This window comes from Propithecus coquereli, unplaced genomic scaffold (assembly GCF_000956105.1).
Source record: "Propithecus coquereli isolate 6110/MARCELLA unplaced genomic scaffold, Pcoq_1.0 Scaffold314, whole genome shotgun sequence".
NCBI lineage: Eukaryota > Metazoa > Chordata > Mammalia > Primates > Indriidae > Propithecus > Propithecus coquereli.
In genome coordinates, this window is record NW_012148775.1 from 2,254,994 (window position 1) to 2,282,454 (window position 27,461).

A 27,461-nucleotide genomic window follows, 5' to 3' on the forward strand; every position below is an offset into this window, starting at 1 on the left:
CAGACGAAGTGCTCCGGGTGGAACTTCTTGGCCATGGCGGTGATGCAGCGGCCCGTGATGGGCTTCTGGCAGCCGGAGCACAGTGAGCCGCGCCGCTCATGGTAGTGCACCTCGCAGTAGGGCTGCCCGTCGTGCTCGAAGAAGCTGCCGTTGACGAATGGCGTGAAGCATTCCTGCGAGGCACAAGGAGGGGTGGAGTGGAAAGAGGGGGCTCAGGGGTCTGTCCCTTCCGGCTGGGGCAGCACCCAGTGTGACGGGCCAGAGACAGCATGGTTGGCACACTCCTGATGACTTGCTAGACATTTCCGACGTGCCAGGTGCTGCGCTAAACGCTATTCATTTCTCCCAGGGGAGGCGACTGGGGCGGACGAGTTAAGTGACTTGCCCAAGGTCACACAGCTGCCAAGCTGCACAGCCTGGACTCATAGATAAGTCTGACTCCTGGGCACTTAACCAGGTGGCTGTCACTGTGTTTCCAGAAACACTGGTGCTGGAAAAAAGGGTCTGTGGTCAAAGCTTGCATCCTAGATTCTTGTTTGGAAATTCAGGTGCACATTTAGGTATAAAAGGCTCTGAGAAGTCCTGCACTGAACAGTGTTTTTCCCAAACTTATTTGGACAGAGGGCCCTTGCTGAGTCTCTAATAAAAATGTGGGACCTCATGACCCCCCCCAGAATGCAGTTTGGAAATCACTGCCGACTTCTGTTGAGTCTGCTATATATTTGCATTATCTCATTTAATTCTCACATACTCCAGTTCTGAATATGACCGTCTCGGGGCCACTGTACAGGATGGGGGACGTGTCTACCTTGCTCCTGGTCTGTCCCAGCCTCAGTACAAGCCCTGGCCCAGAACCTATCAGACTTAAGGAAGTATATCCCACTGCCTGCTCACCCCATTAATAACCCCAAACGAGGCCTCCAAGTTGGATCCAGGCAGCACAAGGAAGAAAAGCCCCTCTCCCCACTGTCTGCTCCCAGCCCCCTCCAGAGGTGCCAGGGCAGGGGCCGGGGCCGGGGGGACTCCTTACCCGGCACACAAAGCACTCAGGATGCCAAAGCGTGTTGAGGGCCGAGATGTAGTTCTCCAGGATGGCCCGGGCACAGCCGCCACACTTGGGCGCGAACATGTCAAAGTAATCCTTGCGGCAGTAGGCCTTGCCGTCCTTCTCGTGGAACCCTGAGGAGCAGGGGTTTGGGAGACAGAGTTCAGGCTTCCAGAAGTAGAGTCACCCTGACTCTTACATCAACGGTCTCCCACCTCCCGTCTTCCCAGGCCTCCCAGGAGGTGGCGAGTTCGTCTGTCTGCCCGTACCTTCGGGACCGAAGAAGGCTCCACACTGGGCACAGAAGAAGTGCTCAGGGTGCCACGTCCGGTCAAGAGCTGTCACCACTTTCTGTGAAAGTAAAATATGGGATCAAAGCCAAGCTGCTGCCCCATTGGACAGATCCCACCACTGAGTCTCAGAGGCAAGGAAAGAGCAAAACACTCCGAGGTCAGGGTCTCTCCTAATTGGCCTGGGTATGAATCCCAGCCCAACTGTTTCCTAGCTGTGTGAGCCTCAGGATGTGCCCTGATCTCACCACCCGCACCCTCAGAGGGCTCCCGTGGCGACGAGCCGAGCCGGTGTGGCGCAGTGCCCGGACTGAAGCACTGGCCGCCCCTCCCCACCGCATGCGCCGTGGGACTCACATCCAGGATGGGGCCGTTGCAGTAGTAGCAGCGCGGGGAGAAGAGGTTGTGATAGTCCTTTTCACAGTAGGGCTGTCCATCCCGCTCGAAGAAGTTCCGGGATCCGATCTCCTCCTGGCAGTGGGTGCAGACGAAGTGCTCCGGGTGCCACGTCTTCCCCATGGCAGTCACAACCTGAGGGGGAAGACAGATTGCGGTGCAGGGCCAAGGCCAGGCGCAGAACACCCCCCAGAGCAGCACAGGTCCCCATGCCCACCGGCCGCCACCTCCCCCCCATCACCTGTCCGGCAATGGGCTTCTTGCAGGCCCCGCAGACCCCTTTGGCAACTGTGGCAACGCCCAGCTTGTTCAGGTCGGACTGCAAGCTCCCCAGCATGCTGTCTAGCTGGCTCCCGGGCTTTGGGGGTCCCCCAGGCGGTGAGCTGCTCCCCGTCTTCCCCTGGGCCATGAACTGTGGAGACAGGGAGAGGGGGCTGGTTAGGACTTTCGGTGCTTGGGCTTTGGGGTTTCGCGGTATCATGGCATGGGGGGCAGGGGGCAGTTTTCTCCCTCCTGGACAGATGAGCTGATTGAGGCAAAAAGTGTGACCTCCTCTAGGGGCCAGAAGAGCCCTAAACGTGGGAGTGGCATCGACAGGACCTTATGGTGGTCAGAGGAGCCCACAGACGGTCAAGAGCAAGGGTCCTGGCACCCTGCTGGCACGAGCAAGCCCAGGGAAAACATGACGTGCAGCAACTGAGCCCCCGGCCTTGGGCACTGACCCCTCCCTCGTCCTGCCCTCCGGGGCCGCTCTGCCCGCCGTCCGCCCAGCACAGCTCCCCATCCGCTCTGTGTTCCAGGCCCTGGATCTTAGGTGGGGGAGGAGAGGAGGATAAGAAATGCTTTTTAAGAGTTAAGGAAGAAAGGATAAGAGACTTGTCACTGGACCATGTCACGAAAGGGAATTTAGAATGGGATAAGACAATTTTCCCCCCACTGGCAGTACTAAAATCAGGAGGCAAAAATATCTAGAGAAAAACAGCCCGGAGAGGAAGGCCCAGGGAGGGGTGCAGAGGGAGAGGGAGGTGAGCCGCCCAAAGGCACAGCACATGGGAAGGGGAGGTGACCGTGGTCAGAGCCCGGGGAGGCCTCAGCAGGTGCCAGGCCTGGGGGAGGAGACGGGTTGCTGGTGACCCTTGGGAATGGCTTCCTTGGGTGGGAGCCCGGGGCAGTACTGGGGTGGCTGGGGAAGGGCAGGCAGAGGGGGGACCCCACAGCTGACACGGAGAGGGGTGGGGGCCTGGGCGTCAGGTTCAGCGAGGGTCCAGGGTCAAAGTCTCAGCAAGGACTGTGGTTACTGTGCTGGGGCTTGTGGATGGACAGTGTGTGTCTGTGTATGTGTCTGTGTGTGTATACACACACACACACATGTGCAGAGTGGGGGGTGGCTCGGGTATTAGGACGGGGACAGGAAGGGCCGGCGCTGGGGTCCCTGGGAGGCCTGCCTGCATTGGGGGGAAGAGCGGGTCCTCGTCGGTCTGGCAGCCCACGGACCTCATGGTGTGGGGTGCAGGAGTGGGAGGGGCAGGGCCCTGCACATCCTGGTCACAGGGCTCTTCCCCCACACTCGGGACCCCAGGAGAACCACGGGGGCAAGCTGAGGGCCCCGGGGGCGAGGGGGCGGGCAGGCTGGGCAGGGGAGAAGAGCTGCTGGCCGAGGCGTCTTTGCGATGCTGGAGTAAAGGGACAGAAGGAGGAGAAGCCAGGACAGAGATGGTTCTTCTCAGGGGAATGGGAGAGCCAGGAGGGAAGACAACCTGGGAGGAAGAAAGGAGGGAAAGAGATGAGGAAGACCGAAGAAACCACCAGCTCAGCCAGCGGGGATGGGAGGGACACCCCAGGCTCCCCCACGAGAGTGAGGCCAGCATTATAAGGCCACAGGACACAAGAACCACCCCACCACCCCCAAACCTGCCCCCTGGCCAGCACTGGGGCCAGGGGAGAAACTGGACCCCTGCCGCCTAGCCCTGGCCCGGCCCCCAGCATCGCCTGGCCACCTTCTCTATGAGCTGCCCCCCGGCCCGCTTCCTGCATGGCTGCACAGTGATGATGACACCCTCGGTCAGCCAGTCCTGGGCAGAGGGCCCCGCCGCCTCCTCCTCCTCTGCCTCCAGCTGGATGCCCAGCCGACCCTGCAGCTCTGCGATGAGCCGCTCCTGGGACGGGGTCCTGCTCAGGGTGGCGGGGTCCAGCCGGCGGCGAGGGGAGGGCTCCCGGGACCTGGGGTGTGCACGGCCCGTCTCCTGGCTCCTGATCTCGGAGCGGATCTGGGGGAGGGGAGGGGGAGGCTGTCACAGCCCCACTCTGGGCTTGGGCACGACGCCGCGCAGTCCACACTCAGGTGCCCCGGGTGAGGGGAGGGCAGAACAAAAGCACCGAGAAGAGCCAAGGTGAGGTGGGTGGAGGCAGGGAGCAGGACTGGCTCGGGAGACCTCTGACCCAGCGTTCACCTCCAAATCAGCCTCTGACCCCGGGCAAGGCACTTAACGTCCATGGGCCTCAGCTTCTCTGTCCTTAAAATGCAGTAACAGTATTTTCTTGGCTTACCTCACAGGGTCATTGCAAGAATTATTTGAGAGGATGTAAGTGGACACTCTTGACAGAGCATAAGGACTTTTCTTTCTTTTTTTGATTTACAATTTTAGAGTCTTTGCTTCCAGTAAATCTTTTAACTAGTTTTTCTTTTGGTTTATATTGTTACACTATATTATATTACACTTGGATGTAGTGTTTCAGGGGTTTTTGTTTTGTTTTGTTTTTGGAAAGGGCATAAAGTTTGAATCAAGCAGGAAATAAATAATAATAAAAGTACTGTCAGCCACAGTTTACTTGGGGACCATGTGCTGTGTTCCAAACATGTTCCACGAATTATTTAGTTCTCTGGACATCCTTGGTGGAAATGGTCTATTATTATCCCCATTTTAAAGATGAGAAGACTGAGGCTGATGGAGCGGGTTGCCCAAGGTCACAGAGGTAGCAAGCGTTGGAGATGTGGTTTGTATCTAGGTCTATCTGGTTCCAAAGTCCATGCTTTTAACCATTTTGTCAGAATGTCAAGGGTAGCTCATCTTTAAGGGAAAAGCCTTAACCAAGCAGGAGGTGGGTTGTCACTACGAGAAATGCTGGGGTCCAAGGAGTTCTGCTGACCCCACAGAGCCTGTCGCCAAATGCTGGTCGTCGGGTTGCAGGCCACGGCATCTCAGTGTTTTCTGCCCAAGCAGACATGCGCGGAGTGGAAGGCTGCATGCAGTTATCGAGGAGTAGCCCACACTCAGACCCGCCGAGGACCATGCCTAGCAGCCGTGCGAGCTGGCGCCTGCCTGGCCAGAGGTGGAAATCCTCTCCGTGGCGTTGGGTGTGCCCGTGACCATGCCATGGGGAAGCTCCGGCTGTTCCTTCCTGGTCTTGGTAGCGGCTTCGGTGGTGCCCTCTGGGCTCCTTGGGGTCTCAGGTCCCTGGGTTGGCCTGGTCAGGTTTCTCCTCTTAGACATCTCTCCACCCAAGTGTTTCCTGTTAACTGGAACAGGGCTGCTGCTTCCCAGCCTCCCTGCCTCTGGCCTTGCCCTCTCCTTCCGCTGGCCACGTTCCTCCGTAAGACTCCAGGTATCTGGCAAGATGGCCTGACGGTCCACAGCCACAGCCACTGGCTCAGTGACTTCTTGGAAGCTGCAAGCAGCTCCACAGGGAGTCTCGGGCCTGAATGCCTCCAAAGCCCATGGCTGCTCCCATGTGGCAGTCACGGCCTCCTCTGCACACAAAGGATTGGCTGGTGGCCCCTGAGGGTCTCCAGGCTCCTGAGGACTCGTGCTCCCAGCGCAGGGTAGAGTGTGGCAGGGAGGAGCCCCAGAGAGCTCACTCATGAGGTTCGGCAGGTGCCTGCAATCGCGGGCCTGGCTCTCTGCACCACATGGCCCCAAAGAACCCTCCACAGAGGGAGACCTTGAATTGCAGGTGTCAGGCATCACCCCAAGACCAGCCAAATCAAGCCAGCTGGGGGCCACAGGAGGTGGAAGGCCATGTCCCCTCTGCTCAGTACAGGTGGCCTTTGGGTGGCCCTGGCCTCGAGGGGAGGGCTTAGTGGTGGATGGCAGGAATACAGACGGCATGGGAGGAGGGGGAGGAGGAGAGGGAGAAAGTGAGAGGTGTGAGGACGCAGCAGAGCTGGGCAGCAGCCCCGGGGAGCCCAGGGCCACGGTGGAGGAGCTGGTCTGGAGGAGGAGAAAGACAAAGGCGGGGAGAGGAGAGAGAAGAGAGGTGAGGAAGGCTGCTCCTTGCGAGGAAAGGGCGGGCTCGGTCTTAGGGCTCTCAGAGCCCTCATCTACACTGACTAAGGTGGCTTCAGTACTGACGCACGGGACTGACCCATGAAGAAGATCCAGACGCCAGGGAGGCTTTCCTGGGCTTCATGTGCTTGGCCCTCGTCAAACCCAGGCCAGAAAGCAGCCACTAGGCCATGGCTGGGGGCCACCCAGAGCAGTATGAGGGAGAAAAGACCGAAGTGAGGTGGACAATGGCGAGACGCGTGACCAGGCAGGTCAGCCCCAGGCAGCTGCTCGGCCCTCCGCGGATGCTGGCTCAACTCTCAGCGGTGTCCTTCCCGGGCAATCCCAGCTCTCCCACATCCCCAAGCGCTTGCTCCGGGGGCACGGCCAGAACCAGCGCAGCTTCTTGCTGGGCACCGGGACAAGGCTGTCCGAGAAAGCGACAGCCTGAGAGGCGCCAGGGCAGGGCTCCCTTAGGCCAACGCCTGAATTCAACTTACGTGCTTCTGACTGTAACTGTTCAGAAGGCGTGGAGCCGGAATTACGGCACACGAGGGTCACAGGCCCAGGCTCAGCCCACACCCCAGCCATGCTCCCATCCTTCACCACGAAACCTCAGCTCACGGGAGACTCAGAGGCACCACTGGGGCCAAGAGTGCACGGGCCACTCACTCCCCTCCTCATACTCTCGGAGTCATGCCCCCAGAGGTCTCCTGCTGACCCACGTGGAAGTGTGAAGTCAGCAACTGCCACAGAGTTCTGTCGCTATCAACCCCCACTGTGGCACCGCAGCCTCTAAACAAAACATCTCGGGCCTGGCAGGACCGGGAGGCCCGGAAGGGGAGGGGAGGGGAAGGGGCACCTCGTGCAGGACCGGCCCAGTGGTTTCCAGATAGAGCCTGTGGGAACTCAGAGGCCCTGGAGGCAGGCAGGGAAGGACGGGAGGAGGGTGGTGAGAGAGGCCCACGGACTCGGCAGCCAGAGGCGGAAAGAAAGAGGATGTGTTGAGGACAGCGAGCGTGGGAGATGGGGCTCCAGGGCAAGTGACCTCTCAGACACGGGATCCCGAGTCCCACATGGCCCAGCACAGAACACCCTCCCCCACCGAGAGCACCATCACACAGGGCCCTTTGTCCCAGTGTCCCGGCCTCCTGATCCCCTCACCCTAAGTGGCTGGGAGCACCCAGAGAGGAAGGAATGTCCCAGCTGAGCGTTTCTCTGGCTTCTCTGTCTTCACCGGCTGCCGCGGCAGCTCAATCCCCACACAGATGGGCCTGGCCCTCCCTCCCCTGTATCCTGGTATCCTGGCAAAGCCAGGGCATTGTGGGATCCCCAGCCGAGGGGCGAGGCACCCAAACACCGAAGGGCCAAGGTCCAGCGACTCGCACTGAGGTAATGGAGGAGAAGGATGAGGGAGGGCGGCAGGGCAGGGAAGAAGCGGGGGTCACAGGGCACCTTAAAATCCGACAGTGAAGCCATCAGCTCGTCCAGCTCCCTAGTGGCAGAGGAGGCCGAGATGCGTGTCTGCTGCTGGCTGGAGACTCGCTGAGGGCTGCCCATCTCGCCCTGGTTCACAGTGATGGCAGGGCTGCGGGGCAGGCATGGCTTCAGCAGGGAGCCCAGAGTCCGGCCCCAAGCTTCCCAGGGGATCAGACCAACATCTCAGCTCTGACACTGGGGCCCCACCACCCCCAACCCCAGGGAAGCCCACTGGCTCCCAATCTTTCCTGGGGACCCATCACTGGGAGGGGGCTGTCAGCCAGGGGGACAGCGCCAAGGTGAGCTGGCTGGGGGAAAGAGAGGGTGGTTCAAACAGCACCTTTCCCAAGAAGACTCCTCTGGTCCCCCAGCCCAAGTGAAAGCTCGCCTGTTAAACCAGCCCCGGCACCCTGGATGTTTCCTCCACAATACTACACGTAAGTGTGAGATTATTACAATAACATAACACTAATAAGAGCTCACATTATTAAGCACTTGCCGTGTGTATCACATGCTACGAGCCAGGAACCATTATTTGGTCTCACCCCTACCGAGACAGGTGCTCTTGTCCTTGATATCCCATAACCCCTCATCCCATTTTACAGATGGGAAGACTAAGGTTTGAGAGCTGACAGTAACTGGCAGAGCCAAGATTTGAACCCTATCGGGTGGCTGTGGCGCGAAAGCCTGTGCCAACTGCTGCTAAGCGGCAGGCGCCCTTGGTGAGTGCGACATCCGTCTTTTCAGATTGGCAGTGGCTAGTTGAAGGCAGGGATGGTGCCCACATGACTCACCACTACACCCCCAGTACCTGGCAAACAACATGCACTTGAGGGAATGGGTGACACCAGGGCTAAGGGGACAGACACTGGGGCCTGGGCACTGGCTGGGCCAAACCTTCCCCAGCGGGGAGAGCCCGGGGGGTACTCACACAGGGCTGGGCACAGAGCTCTCCAGTTCATCCAAGAGACTCTCCACACTGGGCCGCACGTCCTCCAGGCCCCGGCCCCCATTCCGCTTAGGCTTCTCTTTTGTCAGGGGCCCGGCTTTGCCCCCCACGGGGCTGTTATTCTCTGGGACGCCATAGTGGGGGCTCAAGGCCCCGGGAAGTGGGGGGCTTGAGTTGGCCTCATCTTGGAGAGAGAGACAGAGAAAAAGGCTGCTTAGTCCCTAAGCCCTCGAGGGAGCCAGAGGCCAGCAGCCGGGCCGGGGGGTCTGGCGGGCCCCTGCCCAGGCCCCAGTCCTACCTGCAGGGAAGCCCGGCGGGTTGTGCTGCACGGCGTTCAGCTCCAGCAGCAGGCGGTCGAGTTCAGAGAGGTTGCTGCCCAGGGAGGAGCTCATTACGGTGGGTGAAGGCTCAGCTGATTTCTGCTTGTTGGGGAAGCTTCGGGAGGCAAAGGAAAGAAGACAGTGAGATACTCTCCGGCCTTGTGCCGGCTTTCAGTCCCCAGATTCTCAAGGAGAGTAAGGCGGAGGGGTACGAAGTCTCCCCCAGCAAGAAGACAGAGGGCAGGGAAGGGATGTGGTAAGAAGAGGGGAAGAAGGAAGTCTTGCATCAGTTCCTCAACTACACGGAGATGTGACAGCCCAGCCCGCCCGCTGCAAGGAGATGGCAGTGATTAGGCAGACTGGCCAGGCAAGGGGTATGAGAGCTGGCCAGGGCCCTCAGGGCCTCCTGCGGCTTAAACCAATGACCCTGGAAGCAGAACCCCCAGGGCCAATTGTCATGCCTGGTCCCTGGCCTCAGCTGCCTCCGGCCCTGATCAGGTCCCTGAGATTTCTGAGCAGAAGGGCAAGGTGCTGGGGCGGGGCTGGGCAGTACCTGTAGACGTGCTCCTCCTCGCCCGCTCGGGAACACGGAGAGCCGTCCTGAGGGTTGGAGGCACTGGAAGTTTTGGCACTGGAGCCGTACACAGGTGACGGGGACTGAGGCTGCAAGAAGGAGGGTGCTCAGAGCTCCCCCGAGGGGAGGAAAAGGAATGGGGGACAGATACAGCCCGAGTCACCCCCAGAAGGCTCCTGCTCACAGCCAGTCTCACCAGGGAATTTCCAGTCTGGCCAGGAGACCTGTGATTAACACTTGGTCACTGTCCCCTCACGTGGTGGGTGGGAAGAGCAGCGTCTGGTCGGGGAGAGCTGATTCCCCCAACTCCATTCCTCCACCAGCTCCCCAAGGCCCTGCCAGATAGGCTTCCTTTTGCCCTCCAAACCTCTGGGGGCTTCCCAGCCCCTGTCCCCGCCCTACCTGCTGGTGGATGAATCGGGAGCCGCTGGGCTGCCACTGGTCTAAGGGGTCAAGGATCGTGCCATTGAGGGCCTCGCTGGATGGGGGTGGAGGGACAGGGGGTGGCACGGCAATCTCCTGGTACGTGTGGTTTCCAGTTGGGTATGAGTAGGGGGTCTCCTCGGACAAGAACACGGGCCGTTTGGAGATGTGGGAGGTGGTGGACTCCAGGTCCGCCAGCAGGGCATCTGCAAAGAGAAGGCACAGAGAGCAGGTAAGGACCAGGAGCCTTGGGAACTCCCAGTGGCAGTGTCCTCCCTGCCTGTGCCTCAAGAGTTAATGCCTTCTAGCACCTGCCCCACCCACAGGAGAACAACCAGCTTCAGGACAGGAAGCTACCAGCCCAGACCAGCCTGGCCAAGAACCGGCTTCCAGAGCTGTCCTCTATTCCCCAGCCTAGACCGAAGGTGGCCTGGAGGCTCACTTCTGGGGCTGGCCCTGGGGCCGCTCCTACCTCTGGGAGTCGGGCACCTGGCTCTGTGATCCCTCCTGACCTCCTCCTGCACCGTTGGCTGTGAGTGAGAAATGCCTGCCTGGACCTCTGAATCTGCAGGGCCCCGCAGAGAGAATGGGCGGGAGGGGCCCCACGTCACGGGGAGGGGCCCAGGCAGTGCCAGGCCCTGGCTTCACTTCCAAGAGCTTAGGCTTTTTCAGCCCCCAGACTGGAGGGGCCGCCTGAGGTGGCACCTGCCCCCCTGATCAGGGAGAAGCAGAAGCCCAGGCTATGGGGCAAGGTGTGTGGGGAGGTAGGGGCTAGAATGGGCTAGTGTAGTGGTCCCCACTCTCTCAGTGAGTGGGGGACAAGAATGCTCTGTCGGCCGTTTCTGTGGAAGCTTGGCCAGCAGCCTGGCCCCAGAGGCTCCAGGGCCCCACTGTTCTGCTTTTAACAGTAGCAAAGGAGCCGAATCAGCCCTCAGCGCAAGCTTCCATTACCCTGACACCTGGCAGCCAACAGGGGGGCCCTAGGCCTGTCCCATCCCCAGATGAGAAGGGCACAGTTGGAAGGGAAGGGATAGGAACTGCTGACACCCATCCCCTCCCCTCCCAGGACCCTTAACAGCCTGGCCCCAGATGCCACACCCTCATTCTTGCCGTGCTCACGGACTTGCTCACCCTGGGCTCCCTGGTAACCTGCCGAGTCAGGGAACGCTCAATCTCTAGCCCTCGGGATAATAATCATCAAAAAAGTAATGGCCGAGTTCACTGCCATTTCCTAGCACCAGGCACCGAGCTAGGCACGCTGCACACACTGTCTTAGTTGATCCTCCGAATACTCTGTCAAGTTGGAATTCTGACAAAGCCAAGGAGTGGCAGGACTGTCCCACTCCTCGGAAGCCCCAAACTCTAAAGAACTGGTCTGTTCGAGGCTGCTGTGACCACAAGATGCCATATTCAAAGGGTTCAAATTCCTGAATGTCGGGAGCCCACGCTTTGAAGGCTGCCAGTCTGATGCTTCCTTGTGGCCCTGGCCCTGGCCCCACCCCTACTCAGAGGAGGGAAGAGGGAAGCAAGGCCCTCACCCAGGGCTTCACCTTCTCCTAGCTGCCTGCCCTGATCTCCCACCCCCGAGGCTGGCCACACCTACCCCAGGCTCCTGCCCAGATGGTTAGAGGGGAGTCTGATCCCCCAGGTCCTGGTCCCCTGACTTCCGAGGAAGGTCAGTTCCTGCAGCCCCCCTCCTCCCCCTACAGGTCCTCCAGAGAAAGTCTGGCTTCCTGTCTCTAGCAAACCGGAACTAGAGGGAGTTGGTCTATCTAGGTAACAGCAGAAAAGGAACCAGTGTCCAGGCCAATCCCAGTGGCCCCTCTAGGGCCACACCTGCTGCCCGGGCTTCACGCAGCGTCCCCATTTCCTCTGGACTCAACCCAGCATGGGCGGGTCCCTCCTCCATCATGGGCAGAGCAAGCTATGACAGCCCACAGGGCTCCCCAGAGCAGGCAACCAGTGCAACCCTGGTAGGGGCAGCAAGAGCAGCTGCCATTCCTGAACACCCACCAGGGCCAGGAGCTTCACCTGTGCTACCCACCTTCCTCATCACAACGACACTAGTATGGATGATAAAACTGAGGTTCAGAGGCGGAGGCATGTCCCCACACTGCCAAAGCTGGCCAAAGTGACAATGCTGGGCTCTGAACTCAGGTCTCTCGGGCTCCAAACACCCAACAGCAGGTAAAGGGTCACTCTTCCCTGTCGACCATTCTAGATCAGGGACTCCGCCAAACACCCACAGCCCCTCGTCATGACGTGATTCTCAGCTTGGTTTATGAGTTTATGGATTAGATTCTGGTTTATGATTTCAATGCACTCTTTTCAACACAGATCCCTGTGCTGGTCCACTGTTGGTGAGAGGAAGCAGTCCTGGCGTGCAGAGACACAAGGTCACTAGTTCTGCAGTTGAGGCAGACCTGAGTCCGAGTCCCTGCTCCTTTACGATCCATGCCACACAGCAAATCGCTTAGCTTCTCTGGGCCTGTTTCCTTGGTAAGGTATGGTGAATAACCCCTACCTCATAGTGTTGGGGTGAGGTTTATAAGGGAGAGCAGATGCTACAGTACATTGGAAGTTGCAAACATCACAGTTTATTTGCTTTGTGAAATCCAGAAAAATATCTTCATCCAAGGAGAGCAGGGTAGGATGTAAAGCACCAACTTCTCCTCCTAAGTCTTTTCTGGGTAGAAGCTGGGCAGGACATGAAAAGAGCAACCTTGAAGATAAAAGTAAAATAATAAAGTAACATCCAAAGTGTGGCTTGTGGGGCCCGGCTCTGTGGCTCAAGCCTGTAATCCCAGCACTTCAGGAGGCCGAGGAGAGTAGATCACTTAAGGCCAAGAGTTCAAGTCCAGACTGGGCAATATAACAAGACCGCCATCTCTACACAAAATTTTAAAAAGTAGCCAGGTATGGTGGCTCGAGCCGGTAGTCCCAGTTACTTGGGAGGCTGAGGCGGGAGGATCCCTTGAGCCCAGGAGTTTGAGGCTACAGTGAGCCGTGATTGCATAATGTACTCCAGCCTGGGTGACAGAGCACAGCCCTATAATTTTTTTTTTAAAGTGTGGCATGTGTAGATGTCAGGGAGAAGGCACATCATTTTCCAATTTTCTCCAAACTTTTGTCTACCTGAGAGAGAGAAAGGAGCCCCAGGATGTACCTACACAAGCCACAGGGTCTCTAGGGCGGCTTCCTCCCCTCTCTCCACCATGAGTTCTTACCTTGAGATCTGGACAGGACTTCATGTCCAAATCACTAGGCAAGAGGTAGAGGGGCTGGCCCCCAAACTCCCCCCACCAACCCCTCAAGAAAGAGAGCCAGGAATATAGGAGGCAGCGAAGGTAGCGAAGGTAGACTCTGAGCTCTACTTTGGATTCCAATGGCTGCAAATGCCTGATGTTTCCCCACAGGCTGCAGAAGGGTTAAGGGCCAAAGTCTCCTTGCCAGCTCAGCACACTCCTCCCCTGGCTTGAGTAAACAGAGCCAGCAGACTGCTGCACAAAGGGGTCCACTTGCAGGCAGAGCCCCATCCTAGCAGGTTCCCCCAGTTTGCAGCCTTTCATTCGGCTATAAATATTCCTTCTACTCATATCCCATGGAAAATGTCAGGCTGTCCCCTTTTCGGAGAAAGTGGTACCTACTGGAGCCCTGCAAGACCAGGTACGCACCTTCCCTTCCCACGTGTTGGGAAGACAGGTTCCAGATACCCTGCCTGGAAGCCCTCATTCAGGCTAAGGACGGCCTCGAACTTCCTTGGTATTACTCTACTAAGTTTCTGGGTCCTGTCCCAAGACCCTCCAGACCCTTCACCCTGCGGTGGAAGCTCTCCCTGGGGCTTCCCATCCCCTTTCTGGAGGAAACCAGGCTGGACTCTGCAGCCTTTTTGCCTCTCTGGGCCTGCTGACACAGGCCCTGGCACTTGCACTCACAGAAGAGGGAAAGCCAAGGTCACTGGACAGGAAATGCTATGTGTTGGGGGATGGAAGGGGCAGGCTGTCTCGAGGCCAGGGGCAGGTCAGGTGCAAAGTCCCCAGCAGGCCAGGGGCAAAGGCCACAGAGCTACACCCTGGCAAGGAAGGGGTGCGGACCTCCACCGTGCCCACCAGAGGGCGGCATTGGCCAGCCAGCCTCCTGCCACTGGGCTACCCAAAGGTAACCTCGTGCAGTCACGGACTCCTCGAGCAGAGCCAGGGAAGACCAGGGAGCCTCCGGCCAAGGGCACAGTGGGGAAGTTTCAATCCTGAGAGAACTCTGCTGGGCTTGAGGGACAGAGCAGGCCACTAGCAGGAGAGCGAGATGGCCTGGGTGCCACAGCCCCGAGGCCGTGCCTGAAAAATACTAGCATTTGAAGGCGAGACCCAAGCATGACACGCAGCCTGGCAGAGCTCCGGAGGCCCAAAGGGACACACACGCTCTGGCTTCCAGTGTCCTCTTCGCAAAGCAGCTCCACGCATGCCCCCGTTTCGACCTCACGGCTGTGCCTGGTCTGAGCAGCAGAGGCTTTGGGCTGGGAGGCCGCCCTGGGCAGGCGGCACAGTGCACCCGGCCAGGCAGAGAGGAAGAGGCTCTTTCCCCCCAGTGACCGATGACCCAGACCAGGAGTGATCCTTAGGACCGAGTGGGAGCTGCTGGCCTGAGGCGACTAAGATCAGACGTCCCCCAGTCCCGCCAGGCCTGCCCCATGCTCTGCTCAGAGAAGGAGGGGACTGAGGGGCCGGTCCGCCCGCATTCCACCGCAGATACAGCTGCGCCCCTCACATTCCCATGCCAACCCAGGGGCGGAGCGCGGAGGGAGCCCAAGGTCCCCTTGCGCCCCCCCCATGGGGGGGATGTCCCCCAGACGTCAGCTCTGGGGACCCAGGCTGACCCACTGACACATGACACTCAATACTAGATTAAAGAGCATCAGTGAAACCCTTCCGCCCCCACCCCCACCTAGAAACAAGTCAGGCTCTTTCACAAGCCTGGCTTCATCCTCCTACCCAAGCTCCGGCCACATCTTAGTGTGTGATAAGGACTCTGTCAGGACCAGAGGCCTGGAGCTGGACAGGCGCCAAGAAAGATGAGATAAAGGTCCATCTCTTGGGGGGGTGGGGGAGGACCCAGAGCTATTCCATTCTTTCCTCCCGGGCTCTGAGGACGCAGATGTCACAACTTGCACAGGGGAATTCTGAGTCACACAGACCGCTCAGTGGCTGAATGGCTTGGACAGGCTCCTTCGCTGCTCTTGTGCCTCAGTTTCCTTGTCCGCCCCATAGGAATTCTACCATTTTACTCACAGGATTAGGATTAAATGAGACAAATAGATATAAAGTGCTTACTTAGCACAGTGCCTGGAATAGCGCACACAGTAAATGGAGTTGCTAAGCAGGTACAAGCTCCCTGCGAGAGAGGTGTTTAGCCCTAGGAGGGAAAAGAGAAATAATTTCCCACCCCAATCCGGCTCCTGAGGGCAAAGGATGCCACAGGCTTGTCCTGGACCCACAGGAAGGGTGATCATCCTGGTTAAAACAAAGTTGTGGGGAGAAGCCTCCCCACCAGGTCTCCACCTCCAGACCCACAGGTGGGACAGGAAAGTGTGGGGCGCTGAGCTGGCTTTCTGGTCCCTTCCAAGAGCTTATGGGCTACCCCGCCACACCAGTCCCGTGCCTGGGCCCCTGCCATCGGCCCACCTTTGCCACTCTGGACTCCTCCATCCGGCAGCCCTGGGCAGAACTACAAGAGGTACGGTCCTCTGGCCATCAGGCAGACCCCACCTTGACATGCCTTGTGTTCTTGTGGCCTGGCCTGGGAGAGGCCCACAGTAAGAACGAGATCTTTTCAAGCTGGCTCACCCTACTTCTTTCCAAAGGCCAGTTTAACTCAATTTTCATTGCCCCAGCCCCCCAGGCAGGGACTGGCACAGCTTCCTTCCGAACTTCCTTGGGAACAGGAAGGAAGGAGCAGCAAAAACCACCCTGAAAGCTCCAGCACAAGCAGCAAGGGGGCTGCCATAGCACAAGGGCCTTCCCAACAGCCCAGGGCCAGCTGTCTGTCCCTGTCACTTAATATGAAACCGGGACTCCCAGAGAGACAGCACCAGCTCTGCAAGTCCCCGCCCAGAGTGGGTCTGGAGAGCCCAGCCTCAGGGCCTATCTTATTGGGCACTGAACTCTCAGCAAGGGAGATTTCGGCCCCCTGCTGACCACCTGGGCAGCCATGGTAGCCTTGAATGTCAGAGAAGCTACTAGGCTTCCTGCCCAAAGCCAGGGATACAAGCAGTAAGCGGGGCCTGGCCCTTCCTTAGGAAGGAGCAATGTAAACAGCAGGACCAGCTCAGGGATGGTCTCATCTCAGCCCCTTTGGTGAGACTCTTCCAGATTAGGAAGGAGAGCAGAGCGGGAAGGCAGGTCTCCCCCCTTCCCTGGCCCCAAGTCCCTCTCCCCTCCCCCAGCTCGGAGCACATGAGCAGTTAGAGTGGAGGTAATCTAATCCGCAGCGGGGTGCTTTTACTCCGTGAGTAACTCCCCAGGAATGGGGAGCTGGGTATATTTATCCTGATAACTGTCCTCAGAGGAAAGACAGATCTGTGGCCAGTAAGGACCAATCCACAATTAGGACAGATCCACTCTGCCCCCACCCAGCCCCGGGACCTAGGGCCTGGACACTGACTAGGAACTCAATCTCCTGGAGGGGCCTTCCCTGCCAATCTAGGCTCTTGTCAACAGTCTCCTCCCCAAGAATTAAGCTCCAGAGAGCAGGGGCCTTGTCTCGTCTTGCTCGATGCCATGTCCCCAGGAGCGAGAATGAATGGCTGAATGACAGGGGGCTGTGAAGAGGAGGAGGATGGGGACGGAGCAGTGAGCAGAGAAAGTAGCCAGTGCCGAGGAGTAGGAGCCGGGCTGCCCTGATCCAAGCCCAGCCTGCTGGGTGCCCGTCAGCGGATCCTATAACCTCTCTGGATGTCTTCTCCAGCAGTAGAATGGGCAGAACCTGACTTGTCCCCATTCCTGGTAGCGAGCTCTGGGAGGAGATACTACTGATTATGGGTGAGATTTATATAGCACCTTTGAGCTCTTTGGAGTTAGCCTAAAATCTAAATCCAAGACACTGCTATTATCTGAATCCCAGACAGGAACTGCTCTCCTCAAGAGGATGGATGAGAAACGATCAATACCGTGGTGTCATTTAAATATTTAATAGCCATGCCTGGAGGTTATGAAGACTCAGCCACCAATTCTCCTTCGCTGACTCATGCCTCACTCAACAGGAACTGCCATTTTACTCTCACAGCCCTCAAGGAAGTGTGGGCTGGGGGGTGACACACAGGAAGCCAGGGAAGAAGGCCCGGGAGTTTTCCAGTCTGTCTGCTGCTGGAGGAGGAGGGGACGGTCATTTGGATAAGGTGGTTCTTCCCTGGGCTTCCTACGTGCCTGTCATAGGAGGGTGGTTTCCTGCCTGCTGCTGAGCCCTTCCTTGCAGAGGCTGACACAATATGAGTGTGCGGGCAGGCTCGCTTTTTTACTGGGTGCCTGGTTTGCACCCAAGGTCACAGGGCCCAGGTAACCGGAGATCCCAGAGAATAAAGGCTGAAAGGCAACTGCAGAGGTCACCCCGAGCTCCAGGCAGAAGTGCAACTGTGCCAGGCCCCTCTGCACCAGGCACGCCCACAGGGCCCACCCAGCAGGCCCCTGGCTGCTGCAACTTCCCCATCTGATTGGTCTCTGGGAAGTTAAGCAGCAGATGAGAAGAGGTTTATTCTGAACACCTCCACGCATCTGCTCCGGCTACAGGCACAGGAGCACAGTCCAGACAGGCCGAGAGCAGAGTCTCTTTCATATTGTAAATAACTCATCTCTCCCCTTCAAGACCAGCAGGCCCCTCCCTCCTCCAGAGGCTCCAGAACACCATGGACGCACCTCAGGGATCAGATTTCATCCACCTCTTCAGGTCACCCAGAGACTCTGGACCTTTTAAGGTCAAGTCTAGAGGCCCCACTCAGGCCCAACCCACAGTTCCTTCAATGGGTAAAGCCCAGATCCGTATACAAAAAGACAGTCAGCCTCGACCCAGGAGACTCATGTGCCGGAAAGGTTCTCAGCTATTCCAAATCTACCCCAATCCATTCCTGCAATCCAGGCCCTTGAGGCAAATTGTTCTGTTGCAGAGCAGGGCGGCTCCTTGGGCCTCTCACCCCTGCTAATCACCAACAGAGGTTAGGAGGGGCTCAGAAGTGAGTCATCCGCCCCACAGAGACCCAAAGGAAAAGTTCAAAAGTTTGCCTGTTCCTGGGATGAGCTGCAGTCTTTGCACGATTTGATTTCACGATGTGTGTGGATTTCACAGCACCCGTTACCCACTCTCTGCTAGTCGGGTTCTGCCTAATGAACACAGCCCAAGATGACCATGGAACAGGCCAGGGCTTCCCCTTTTTGCAGGCAGCTGGGTCATTTCCCTAAATGGGCTCTTGCTTGATTTCCTGATTGCCCGGTCCTCCTTCCTCATAGCCCTTTAATAGCTCCCACATTAACTGGTCGCCAAGTCACACCACTTCCGCCTTCACCACTTCCTGCCATCACTTGCCTCCCTTTCTGTCCATCACAGGCTGCCGACCCCTCGGACTGGCATCCTATCGGCATGCAGTCCCTTCTCGAATTCACTCGCAGCCCACTGCTCTGGGTTCTCCCACTCTAACCCTTCCTGTGGACAGCATCGGCTTGAGCTTCTTGGAACCCTGCCTTTCTCACGTGCACTCCACACTTCCCTCTCGCCTCTCCTGCTAGAGTGCAGGCTCTCTGTGGACAGGAATCCCCTTCCCCGCGTGGGTGCAGAGGGCTTGGATGAGTGTATGCTGAGCAGGGGGCAGTCACGATACTCACCCACTGATGCCCTCTCCCCTCTCTGTCCATGGGACAAGGTCAGACCCCTGGGGTTGGCATTTTGGGGTTAAGCCTCTCAGAATATGACCCCAAACTAGCCTTCACCACCTCCTCAGGCCCCCTCACTGCAACCCACCTCTCCAGCCAACCCAGGGGGCCCCCTGCCCTTTTCCCAGCTGAGCCTTTATTCACAATACTGAACGTGCCTCTCCCATAGGGATGTCCGTACCCCCAGGGGAAAGATGGAGGCCAGGGGTACAGGAAGCCACCTCAGGATAAACCCGAGTTTGCTCAGGAGAAAGAAATTTAAATCACTGTCTTAAATTAAAGGAAACAAGGCTACGTTATGGAGGCAAATGCAAAATGCAAGTGAAACTAAGATAAAAAGAGAGGCTTCAGGCCTGGCACGGTGGCTCACGCCTGTAATTGTAGCACTCTGGGAGGCCGAGGTGGGCGGATTGTTTGAGCTCAGGAGTACGAAACCAGCCTGAGCAAGAGCGAGACCCCGTCTCTACTAAAAAAAGAAAGAAATTAATCGGACAACTACAACTATATAGAAAAAATTAGCCGGGCATGGTGGTGCATGCCTGTAGTCCCAGCTACTCGGGAGGCTGAGGCAGTAGGATCACTTGAGCCCAGGAGTTTGAGGTTGCTGTGAGCTAGGCTAACGCCATGACACTCACTCTAGCCACGGCAACATAGCGAGATTCTGTCTCAAAAAGAAAAAAAAAAGGAGAAGCTTCAAAGAGACGTTTCTGCACATGCTCTTGGGGACTTTGGAGATTTAGATACTGGGACGGTCACAAAGCTCTTTGTACACCATTCTGGCATCCCACCTGCACGGCAGTGTGGTGGAAAGTGCAGGCCTCCCACCAGTGAGTGGATGGGTTCAAATCCACCGCTTGCCAGCCTGGGTAACAACTGACTAGATCATTCTGGGCTTTAGTTCACTCAGACACCTCATAGCACACGTGGTGCGTAATGGATGAAAAAGGAGGTGAAAGCCATCGTGGTGGCCAGGGATAAAATAAACGTGAGCGCCCCACTTTGACACAGAGGGGACACTCAGTAAATAAATCTGCATCACTGATCTTCATCTCCCTTAAGGCAGGGAGGGGGAGGAGTTGGAGCCAGGGACAGCAGCCAGGGATCCTGGGAGCTGTGACAGGTTGTCACTAACTCGGGCCTTCTTGCTGAGCAAACCACTGACCTCACCCTGTGTCTCGGGTTCATTCCAAGTCCTCCTTGGAGAACATCTGCTAAGCCCGGCCGCCTCCGACTCACTGCCTAGCAAGGACAGAGGCAAGAGGGAAAAGCTGCAGGGCTCTGGCACCCCCCCCACCCCACCCCATCTCCACTGCCTGCCGGGAAGTCACAGCTGTCTGAGAGCCCTGTGGCTTTGAACCCAGAATCACGACAATAGAAGGAACTGCCCAAGAGAGGGCCCCTGCTTCTGCCACAGAAGCTCCGAGCCTAGCAGAGTGCCAGGGCTGCACAGCCAGAAAGCTCTGGAGGGGCCAAGGAGGAAGGAGTGAAACACCCTTCCTGAGCATGTACTATGAGCATGTACTACGAGCCTGGCCTCACAGTCCCATTTTACAGATTAGGATGCAGATGGCCAGAGCCGTCCAATGCACGTGCTCTGTAGGCAGCCACAGTCCCCCACCACCTGCCTGCAAAGTTCACCCGTGCTCCCTCCAAGTGGGGGCTGCCCCAGGCACCAATCTCCAGCCTCGACCTCAAGGGGGTGGCATAAGAATCATCAGGAGACAGATAGGGCTCCACTGTGCACACCACACCAGCCAACTGAGGAGAGAGAGAGACGGCTGGCCTGGACACTCCAACCCACGGTTGGCCTAGGTATTCTTTCAACGGACAGCCACGGGTCTCACCCAGGCACTTACTCTACTGAGCAAAAAAGCAGGCAGTTCCAGGTTTCTTCCTTTACACTGCTGGTCCCATCTACCCCACGCCTGCAGAATGCACACACACACTGGGGACACATGAGCCTCAGCCCAGAGCTGTCCTCTGCTCTGCGTCTCAAGCCCGATGTGAGATCAATCAGCCATGAAGTGTGCCACCACCAGTCCTTGGCTAACTATCATAAAGTATTGACACTTGCAACTGATTTGCTTTTGAGAAAATGAACTGAAGTGGGTTCAAGATGACTCCATGACCACCAGGCCCAGCCACATGCATTCCAGTGTTTTCTTAAGAGAAAGAGCTGGGAAGTGCACAGAACCCCAGACACACCCTTGGGTGTCATCTGAAGGGTGTGCCATGGCAGATCACAAGTTGAAACCACTATCTTAGATGGTCAGGAGTTCTGAGAAGAAGTGGAGGAGGGGAGAGGAGGAGGGTCAGGCCAGCTGCTCCCGGAGCGCTTCCCCAGCTAACTCTCAGTGACTCTTTAGCTTCTCTAGAAGCATCTACACCATCCAGCCCTGGGTCTTCTTGGTCTCACAAGTCTTAGGAGCCATGTGCTGAATTCAGGGCTCTAGGAAATGCTGGGGCTCCCCTGACAGCTGGTATCACCACAGACTATCGGCACCTCCTGAATAAAGAGTGGTCTTGGGAGGGTCCACCCCATTCACAGAAGCTCCAAGTCTCGTCTCAGTCCCCTCGCCCCACCCCCAGGACCCCGGAGCTTTCTAGGCTTGCTCCCCAATCCTGTTCATGGGGGGGGGGAGGCCTGACCCGACCCAAGGCCCTGCCAGGACAGTATCACTGATCTACAAAGGACAGATGCCTCCAACCACTGTCCTGAAGACAGCCACACCAAGTCCTCCCGAGGCCCAGAGTCTTGCCGACTCTCCGCGTTCAGAAATCTGTCTCTTCCTGGACAGGCAGGAAGCAGATGGAGGCTGCAGAGTCACACTGGGAAACCACAATAGAAAAAAAGGAGGGAAAACACTTTCTTCAAACAAAAAACATCCAAGGAGACCACTGGGCTCTCAGTCTGGCTGGAAGGGTGCAAATGTAGGGACATCAAGTGCAGGGAAGAAGGACAGGGTGGGAAGAGAACCCAACAAGACCCTGCTGTCAGCCTGCAAGAAGCCCACCAACCCCACAGCTGAGGCAGTGAGCCAAGCAGATGCCAAGCCTCATGCGTGGACCGAACAGAGGTGTCTGTGACCAGGGGCTGCTATGGCAGACAACCCTGCTGTCCCAGGGCTCCCACCTGGCCTGACCGGGCTGGGGTGGCCTCCCTCGACCATGGCCAGCTGGCAACACTGGGAGACTGAAGGGGGTGGGGGATCCACCTCATCCCCAGTTTGGATTTTATTGCAGTAGACACTCCGGGGCTCTGGGAATCCAACCCAGCAGGGCCAGGACAGATGCCAACAGTAGCACACAGCCGTACTGCCCAAAACATCACACAGGAAGTCCCCAATGGACGCACATGGAGCATTCCAAAAGTTTGTTTGGAAGTTAGATTTTGAACCATGGAGAATGTCTTCTACTGGAAATAAACTCTGAGGGGTGACTGTGGGTAGACCATTTACGACACTAGTTCCATCAAATCTGGTTCTGCGGTGTTTGCAGAGACTGATCCCTCAACTCTGAGGAGCCAAGGGGAAGGGCCACCTGGGGGCAGAAGCAGGCCAGCCTAAGTCAGGGGCACCTGAACCCCATCGTTCCTCGTCGTGTCTGCTCTGGGCCCAGCTATGTGCGGTGCACGGGGGAGGGAGGGAGGTACAGCTGCCTTTGGATGCTCCTGGGCTAAACTTCCCAAGGACGATGGACAAGAAACCCTGTACCTCTGCCCCCCAACAGCTGTGCTGCACATCAGGGAGCCTCTGGTCCGAACACAACTGTCAGTTGAGGCTGCTGCGTCTCCTCCTGTCCATCTTTATGTCCAGGCAAGAAATGGTCACCAAAGAAGTCAGGGAGCTGACCGAGCACCTGTCCCACTACTGCTCTCCTGATGCCACTTGTCTCTCCTTTTTAAAGGGTGGTAGTTTCTGTCCTCTTGCACTCCTCCCTGTTGTGCCCCAACTGTGATGTCTACCTCCAGGGACAACGTCCCTTGGTGGGGGTTTCCTGCAAGCAAAGGGGGTGCCTGGCCCCCTCCATTTTCTTAGCCCACATCTAGCTGAAATAGGAGCTGGGATGAGAGCAGTCAAATCCCCCTGACCATGAGCGCACAGGGACTGTGCCAGGCTTAAAGGCAAGGGCAACTCGGTGTGGAATGACAGACAGCAAGTCCCCCAGGTCTCCAGAGGAGGGGAAACAGAAGCACAGGGAGCTGGAGGGTGGGCCAGGCAGAAGCACAGGTAGCTGGAGGGTGGGCCAGGCAGATCCATGGCTTAGGAACAGGGACTGCTAAGTCCAGATGTATCCTCCCTGCTGCCAGACCCTACAGCTCCTTACCTCTCAGGGTTGCCTATCTTTCTGGTGAAACAGGAATTGTAAATGGCTACAGGCTGGGCCAGATAATCTTCCAAGATCTCTTTCAGCAATAAGCTTCTTTTTTCTTCCTCCTTTTTTTTTTTTTGAGACAGAGTTTTGCTCCATCGCCTTGGGTAGAGCACAGTGGCATCATCATAGTGCACTACAGCCTCAAACTCCTGGGCTCAAGTGATCCTCTGCCTCAGCTTCCTGAGTAGTTGGGACCCGGCTAATTTTTCTATTTTTAGTAGAGACAGGGTCTTGCTCTTGCTCGGGCTGGTCTCGAACTCCTGACCTCAAGCAATCCTCCCATCTCGGTCTCCCAGAGTGCTGGGATTGCAGGTGTGAGCCACCACACCCGGCCAGAAATAAACTCTTGATTCTCTTTCTAAAGGGGATTATTGAGGCAGCAGGACGAGGGGACAGGAGGGTGGGGGAGGCAACAGAGAATATGCAGAGGCCACCAGCCTGAAGCTGCAGGCTTCATCCCCCATGGATGTGTTTGGGTGTTTTTAAGAAATCTGCACTAATCTGAAGAAATCAAGAGATTTCCCATGAAAACCAAGATTTCTGGCTTCCCAGGAACAGGCAGAAGAGCTAGCAACCACTGGTTCACTTGGATGCCTTCTCTGGATGCAGCATGCAATCTAGCTCCCTTTCTTTTTTTGCTCATTTCATGCATTCGCATCGCCTGCCTGGCCTCAGCAGGTATGAATGTGCAACAAAATGCACCACGCGTTTTGGAGTTGAACCGCTTGGGTTCAAGTCCCAGCTCTGCCGCTTGCTAGCACAGCACCTCTTTGAGCTCAGCTCCCTCGTCTACAGAACAGCCCCTACATCCTGGGGACTGTGGGATCCCCAAGCCTCACTCAAGCCATTTGGAGGAACAAGTAATACAATAAACATAAAGCAGGCTGGCATATCACAAGCACACAATCCATACATCTATCAGTGCCTATCAGGTGACACAAGGTGACAGATGGGGGCCGAGAAGCTGTCCCACCCACAAAATTGACATCCCTCACTGCCCCACCTGAGCAGGTACGAAACAGCACCCAGCGCTACAAGCCATGAGCAACTGCAGAGGAGGTGCTCTGACAGGTGTCAGTTGGGCAGCTCAATTCTCCCACACCGCCCCCAGATCCACTTGTTAAGACACCAGGACCAAACCATCGGTCACTGTCAACAAGCAGATTTTGGCTAAAAAGCTGAGAGGTTTTGTAGGACCCCACCAAAACTCCAGTCTCTCTCCCCAGCTTGGAAGCCATCCCTAGATTCAAAGGGTCACCAAGTGGGAGCACAAGGAGTGGGCGCACCCCTGCACTTAGGGTGTGGGAGCTCAGTGCATGAGCAAACGAGAAGGGTGTTGCTGGTCCTCCAGGGAGTCTGGTCCAAAGGCCAACCTCCCAGCCCCATGGTGCTCCCAACAAATATCTGTTCCCAGCAAACATCTGCTCCCAACAATGCAAGCACCAAGGAAGGAGTCTGGGAACCCTAACCATCTGAGGTCTCTAACTCCTAACTCCGCCAGAGCATTCAGCCATTGATTGGAGCATCGACACCGGCCACCCAGGACTTACTCCAGAGGCCCCGAGTGTGGGGCATGACAGTGCCCACCTGCTCAGGGTAGCCTGCACCTGGCCCGGCAAGCCTCCCTCCTGCTCGCTCAGTTCAGCTCCCCCACCATGGGGCAAAAGGATTCCCATTCCCCCTTCTTCCCTTTCCAGGGTAAGGGAGGAAGAGAACCCCCCAGGAAGAGAGCCAAACTCCACACCAGACGTCTGTACCTGGCACCCACAAATCACCCTCTAGGGGCTCTGTGGACTGTCCAAAACACCTGAAACTTCACACAGGATAGTGTGTGTGTGTCCCTACTTTGTGGAGAGGGGTCCAAGCAGTTGGGAATCCACAAAGGTGAAACCATTGCCCCAGGCCAGGGCTGATAGCCTGCTCCCGCCCCTCTCAGCTCACTGCTTGGTCCTTTGAAGACAAGTCTGATCCTTGGGGCTAAAGCAGCCTCAGCTTCACCTCAATCCCAGGTGACAGGAATTTCTGGAATGGAACCTGCCTGGACTGACCCATGCTGCACACACTCCTGTCCAGTGAGGTCACCGCAGTTCAGGAGGCATAGAACGGACATGGCTTCTCTTGGGTATCCAAGGCTATCCTTGAAAAGGGCAGAACTAGCTGGGTGCGGTGGCTCACACCTATAATCCTAGCACTTTGGGAGGCTGAGGTGGGAGGATCGCTTAAGGCCAGGAGTTCGAGACCAGCCTGAGCAAGAGCAAGACCCTGCCATCCCTCTCATGGGGGCAGCATCACCTTTACCAGTGGTGGTTCTGATAATGTTCACAAACACATACTGCGCACGGGTACTGTGCTGGGCACAGGAGGGACAAAGGCATTGTCTGTCCCCAGGGAGCACTAGCTAGTGGGAGACCATCATAAATGGGGGGGCAGAGCGGTCAGCAGAGGGCCCTGGAGGTGGCAGAGGGAAGGAGGGGCTTTCTGGGCAGAGGTGAAAAACAACTTGGGAAAGTGCCCAGACCGAGGGGATTGGAGCTCAGTGTGCAAGTCCCAGCTTGGTGGAAGAGGAGTCGAGGGCCCAGGGCCTGCGGGGAGTCTGGACTTACAAGGGCAAGCCAGGGAAGGAAGGCGGTTGGCAGGGGAACGGCAGGACCAGGCTTGCACTTTAGATCACTCAGGCAGTTTGTACATGGGAGATGGGAAGGAGGCAGGGCTCGACTGGAGGAAGACCAAGAGTTGCAATGCTTTAAATGAAACCAGGCAAACTCAAGGAGACCTGGTAACTGAGTGGATATGGAGAAAGAAAGAGGAGTGCAGGATGCCTCCCACATTTGTTTCCTGCCAAAGGGATGGAACAGCCACCAGACGAGACAGGGAAGACAGGAGGGGGAGCAGAGCCCAGGGGAAGGTCCATCGCAGGGGTCAGGGCAGCAGGGACCAGGACTCAGACAGAGGACAGGCAGAGCCACAGGGCTGCCGGAGCTGGGGCCCAAGGCCCTTCTTTCCCAGCAGGGGCCCAGAAAATAGCAGGTTAGAAAATGATACGATGTTGCTACTCCAGTCTGCCCTCTCCTTTTTTTTTTTTTTTTTCTGAGACAGAGTCTTGCTCTGTTGCCCGGGCTAGAGTGTCATGGTGTCAGCCTAGCTCACAGCAACCTCAAGTTCCTGGGCTCAAGCGATCCTTCTGCCTCAGCCTCCCGAGTAGCTGGGACTACAGGCATGTGCCACCATGCCAGGCTAATTTTTTTTTATATATATTTTTTTAGTTGTCCAGATCATTTCTTTCTATTTTTTAGTAGAGACGGGGTCTCGCTCTTGCTCAGGCTGGTCTCGAACTCCCGACCTTGAGCAATCCACCCACCTCAGCCTCCCAGAGTGCTAGGATTATAGGCATGAGCCACCGCGCCCGGTCAGTCTGCCCTTCTCCTGAACACAAGTTGTTCTCCTTGTCCAGCCTTGGGAGAAGCTCAGGAGGCTGCATGCAGCCTGCTCCAGGAATTCTCAGAGCGCTCACAAATACCCCGGGCTCCCTGCTCTGCCGTTTCCCATCTGCACTGAAGTCTGCCTCTGAAATGCAAATACAAAGCCAGCTCCATCTCGGACAGCTCTCCTCCAGGAAAAAGAGGGGCCTGGCTAAGCATGTTATCAGAGGAACCAGGTCCTTCCTGCCATATGAGCTCACCACTGGGGCCAGCAAGCCCAGGAAACAATCTCAGGCCCCAAACTCTCGTGGAAATGCCCTTCAGAACTGGCCCAGGGCCCCAGCCCCAGCTGAGCCCAGAGAGACATTGCACACAGCTCAACATCTCACTGGAGGATAACAGATGCCCCAAAGGCCAGCTTCATCTCAGCTGTCGTACCAAGGCCACCCCCAAAAGGTCATTCCATTGAGGATGCAAAGACTAGTGAATGCTCACGCCCTTGTGGCTCAGGATGAGTTTCATCATCTTGAAAGATCTCATTGGGAGGATGCAGGGCACCAAATCACTACCAACAAACTCAGCACATGTGCACACGCACACACACCTCCTCCCTCCAGGGCTTTGCACATGCTGTTCCCTCTCCCTAGACCTCACTTCTGTCTTCTTTACCAGGCTAAAGCCTTTCTTATCCCTTGAGACTCATAACAGCTCAGTTTTCTCTTCCGTAGCATAAGGATAATGAGGATCCACCTTGCTCACCTAAAGAAAAAGTAATGTGTTGTTTTTATGCTGGGAGGCCTCTGCTGTAAGAGATTCCCAAGTCTTATTACAGAGTGGCCATCCGCGTAAAGGACAAAGGTTCGAGGCTTTTCTAAATGTCAAGGTTCTAATTAAACACACAACTAAGAGTCAGATTAGGCTGGGCATGGCGGCTCACACCTGTAATCTTAGCACTCTGGGAGGCCGAGGCGGGAAGATTACTTGATGGGGCAAAAGGATTCCCATTCCCCCTTCTTCC

At 56.9% G+C, this 27,461-nt stretch overlaps 2 protein-coding genes across 2 annotated transcripts in view; both read right to left on the reverse strand.

Annotated features, from left to right (window-relative positions):
* LOC105815054 (paxillin) overlaps window positions 1-27,461 on the reverse strand; it is a 51,242-nt gene that overhangs the window by 6,473 nt on the left and 17,308 nt on the right. Inside the window, exons 2-11 of the mRNA XM_012650180.1 lie at window positions 9,718-9,944; window positions 9,295-9,404; window positions 8,720-8,856; window positions 8,404-8,605; window positions 7,449-7,581; window positions 1,973-2,143; window positions 1,693-1,866; window positions 1,315-1,396; window positions 1,031-1,179; window positions 18-173 (exon numbers count right to left, since the gene is read on the reverse strand). Coding sequence (XP_012505634.1) covers window positions 18-173; window positions 1,031-1,179; window positions 1,315-1,396; window positions 1,693-1,866; window positions 1,973-2,143; window positions 7,449-7,581; window positions 8,404-8,605; window positions 8,720-8,856; window positions 9,295-9,404; window positions 9,718-9,944 — 1,541 coding nt within the window. The remainder of the gene's footprint in view (window positions 1-17; window positions 174-1,030; window positions 1,180-1,314; window positions 1,397-1,692; window positions 1,867-1,972; window positions 2,144-7,448; window positions 7,582-8,403; window positions 8,606-8,719; window positions 8,857-9,294; window positions 9,405-9,717; window positions 9,945-27,461) is intronic.
* Window positions 5,025-5,693, reverse strand: LOC105815055. The gene has a single exon (XM_012650181.1). The coding sequence runs from the start codon at window positions 5,691-5,693 to the stop codon at window positions 5,025-5,027; it is 669 nt and encodes a 222-aa protein (XP_012505635.1).

Excerpts from the sequence above, each read along its gene's own strand:
- LOC105815055 (XM_012650181.1), bottom strand. The coding sequence starts at position 5,693 with ATGCCTGACACCTGCAATTCAAGGTCTCCCTCTGTGGAGGGTTCTTTG.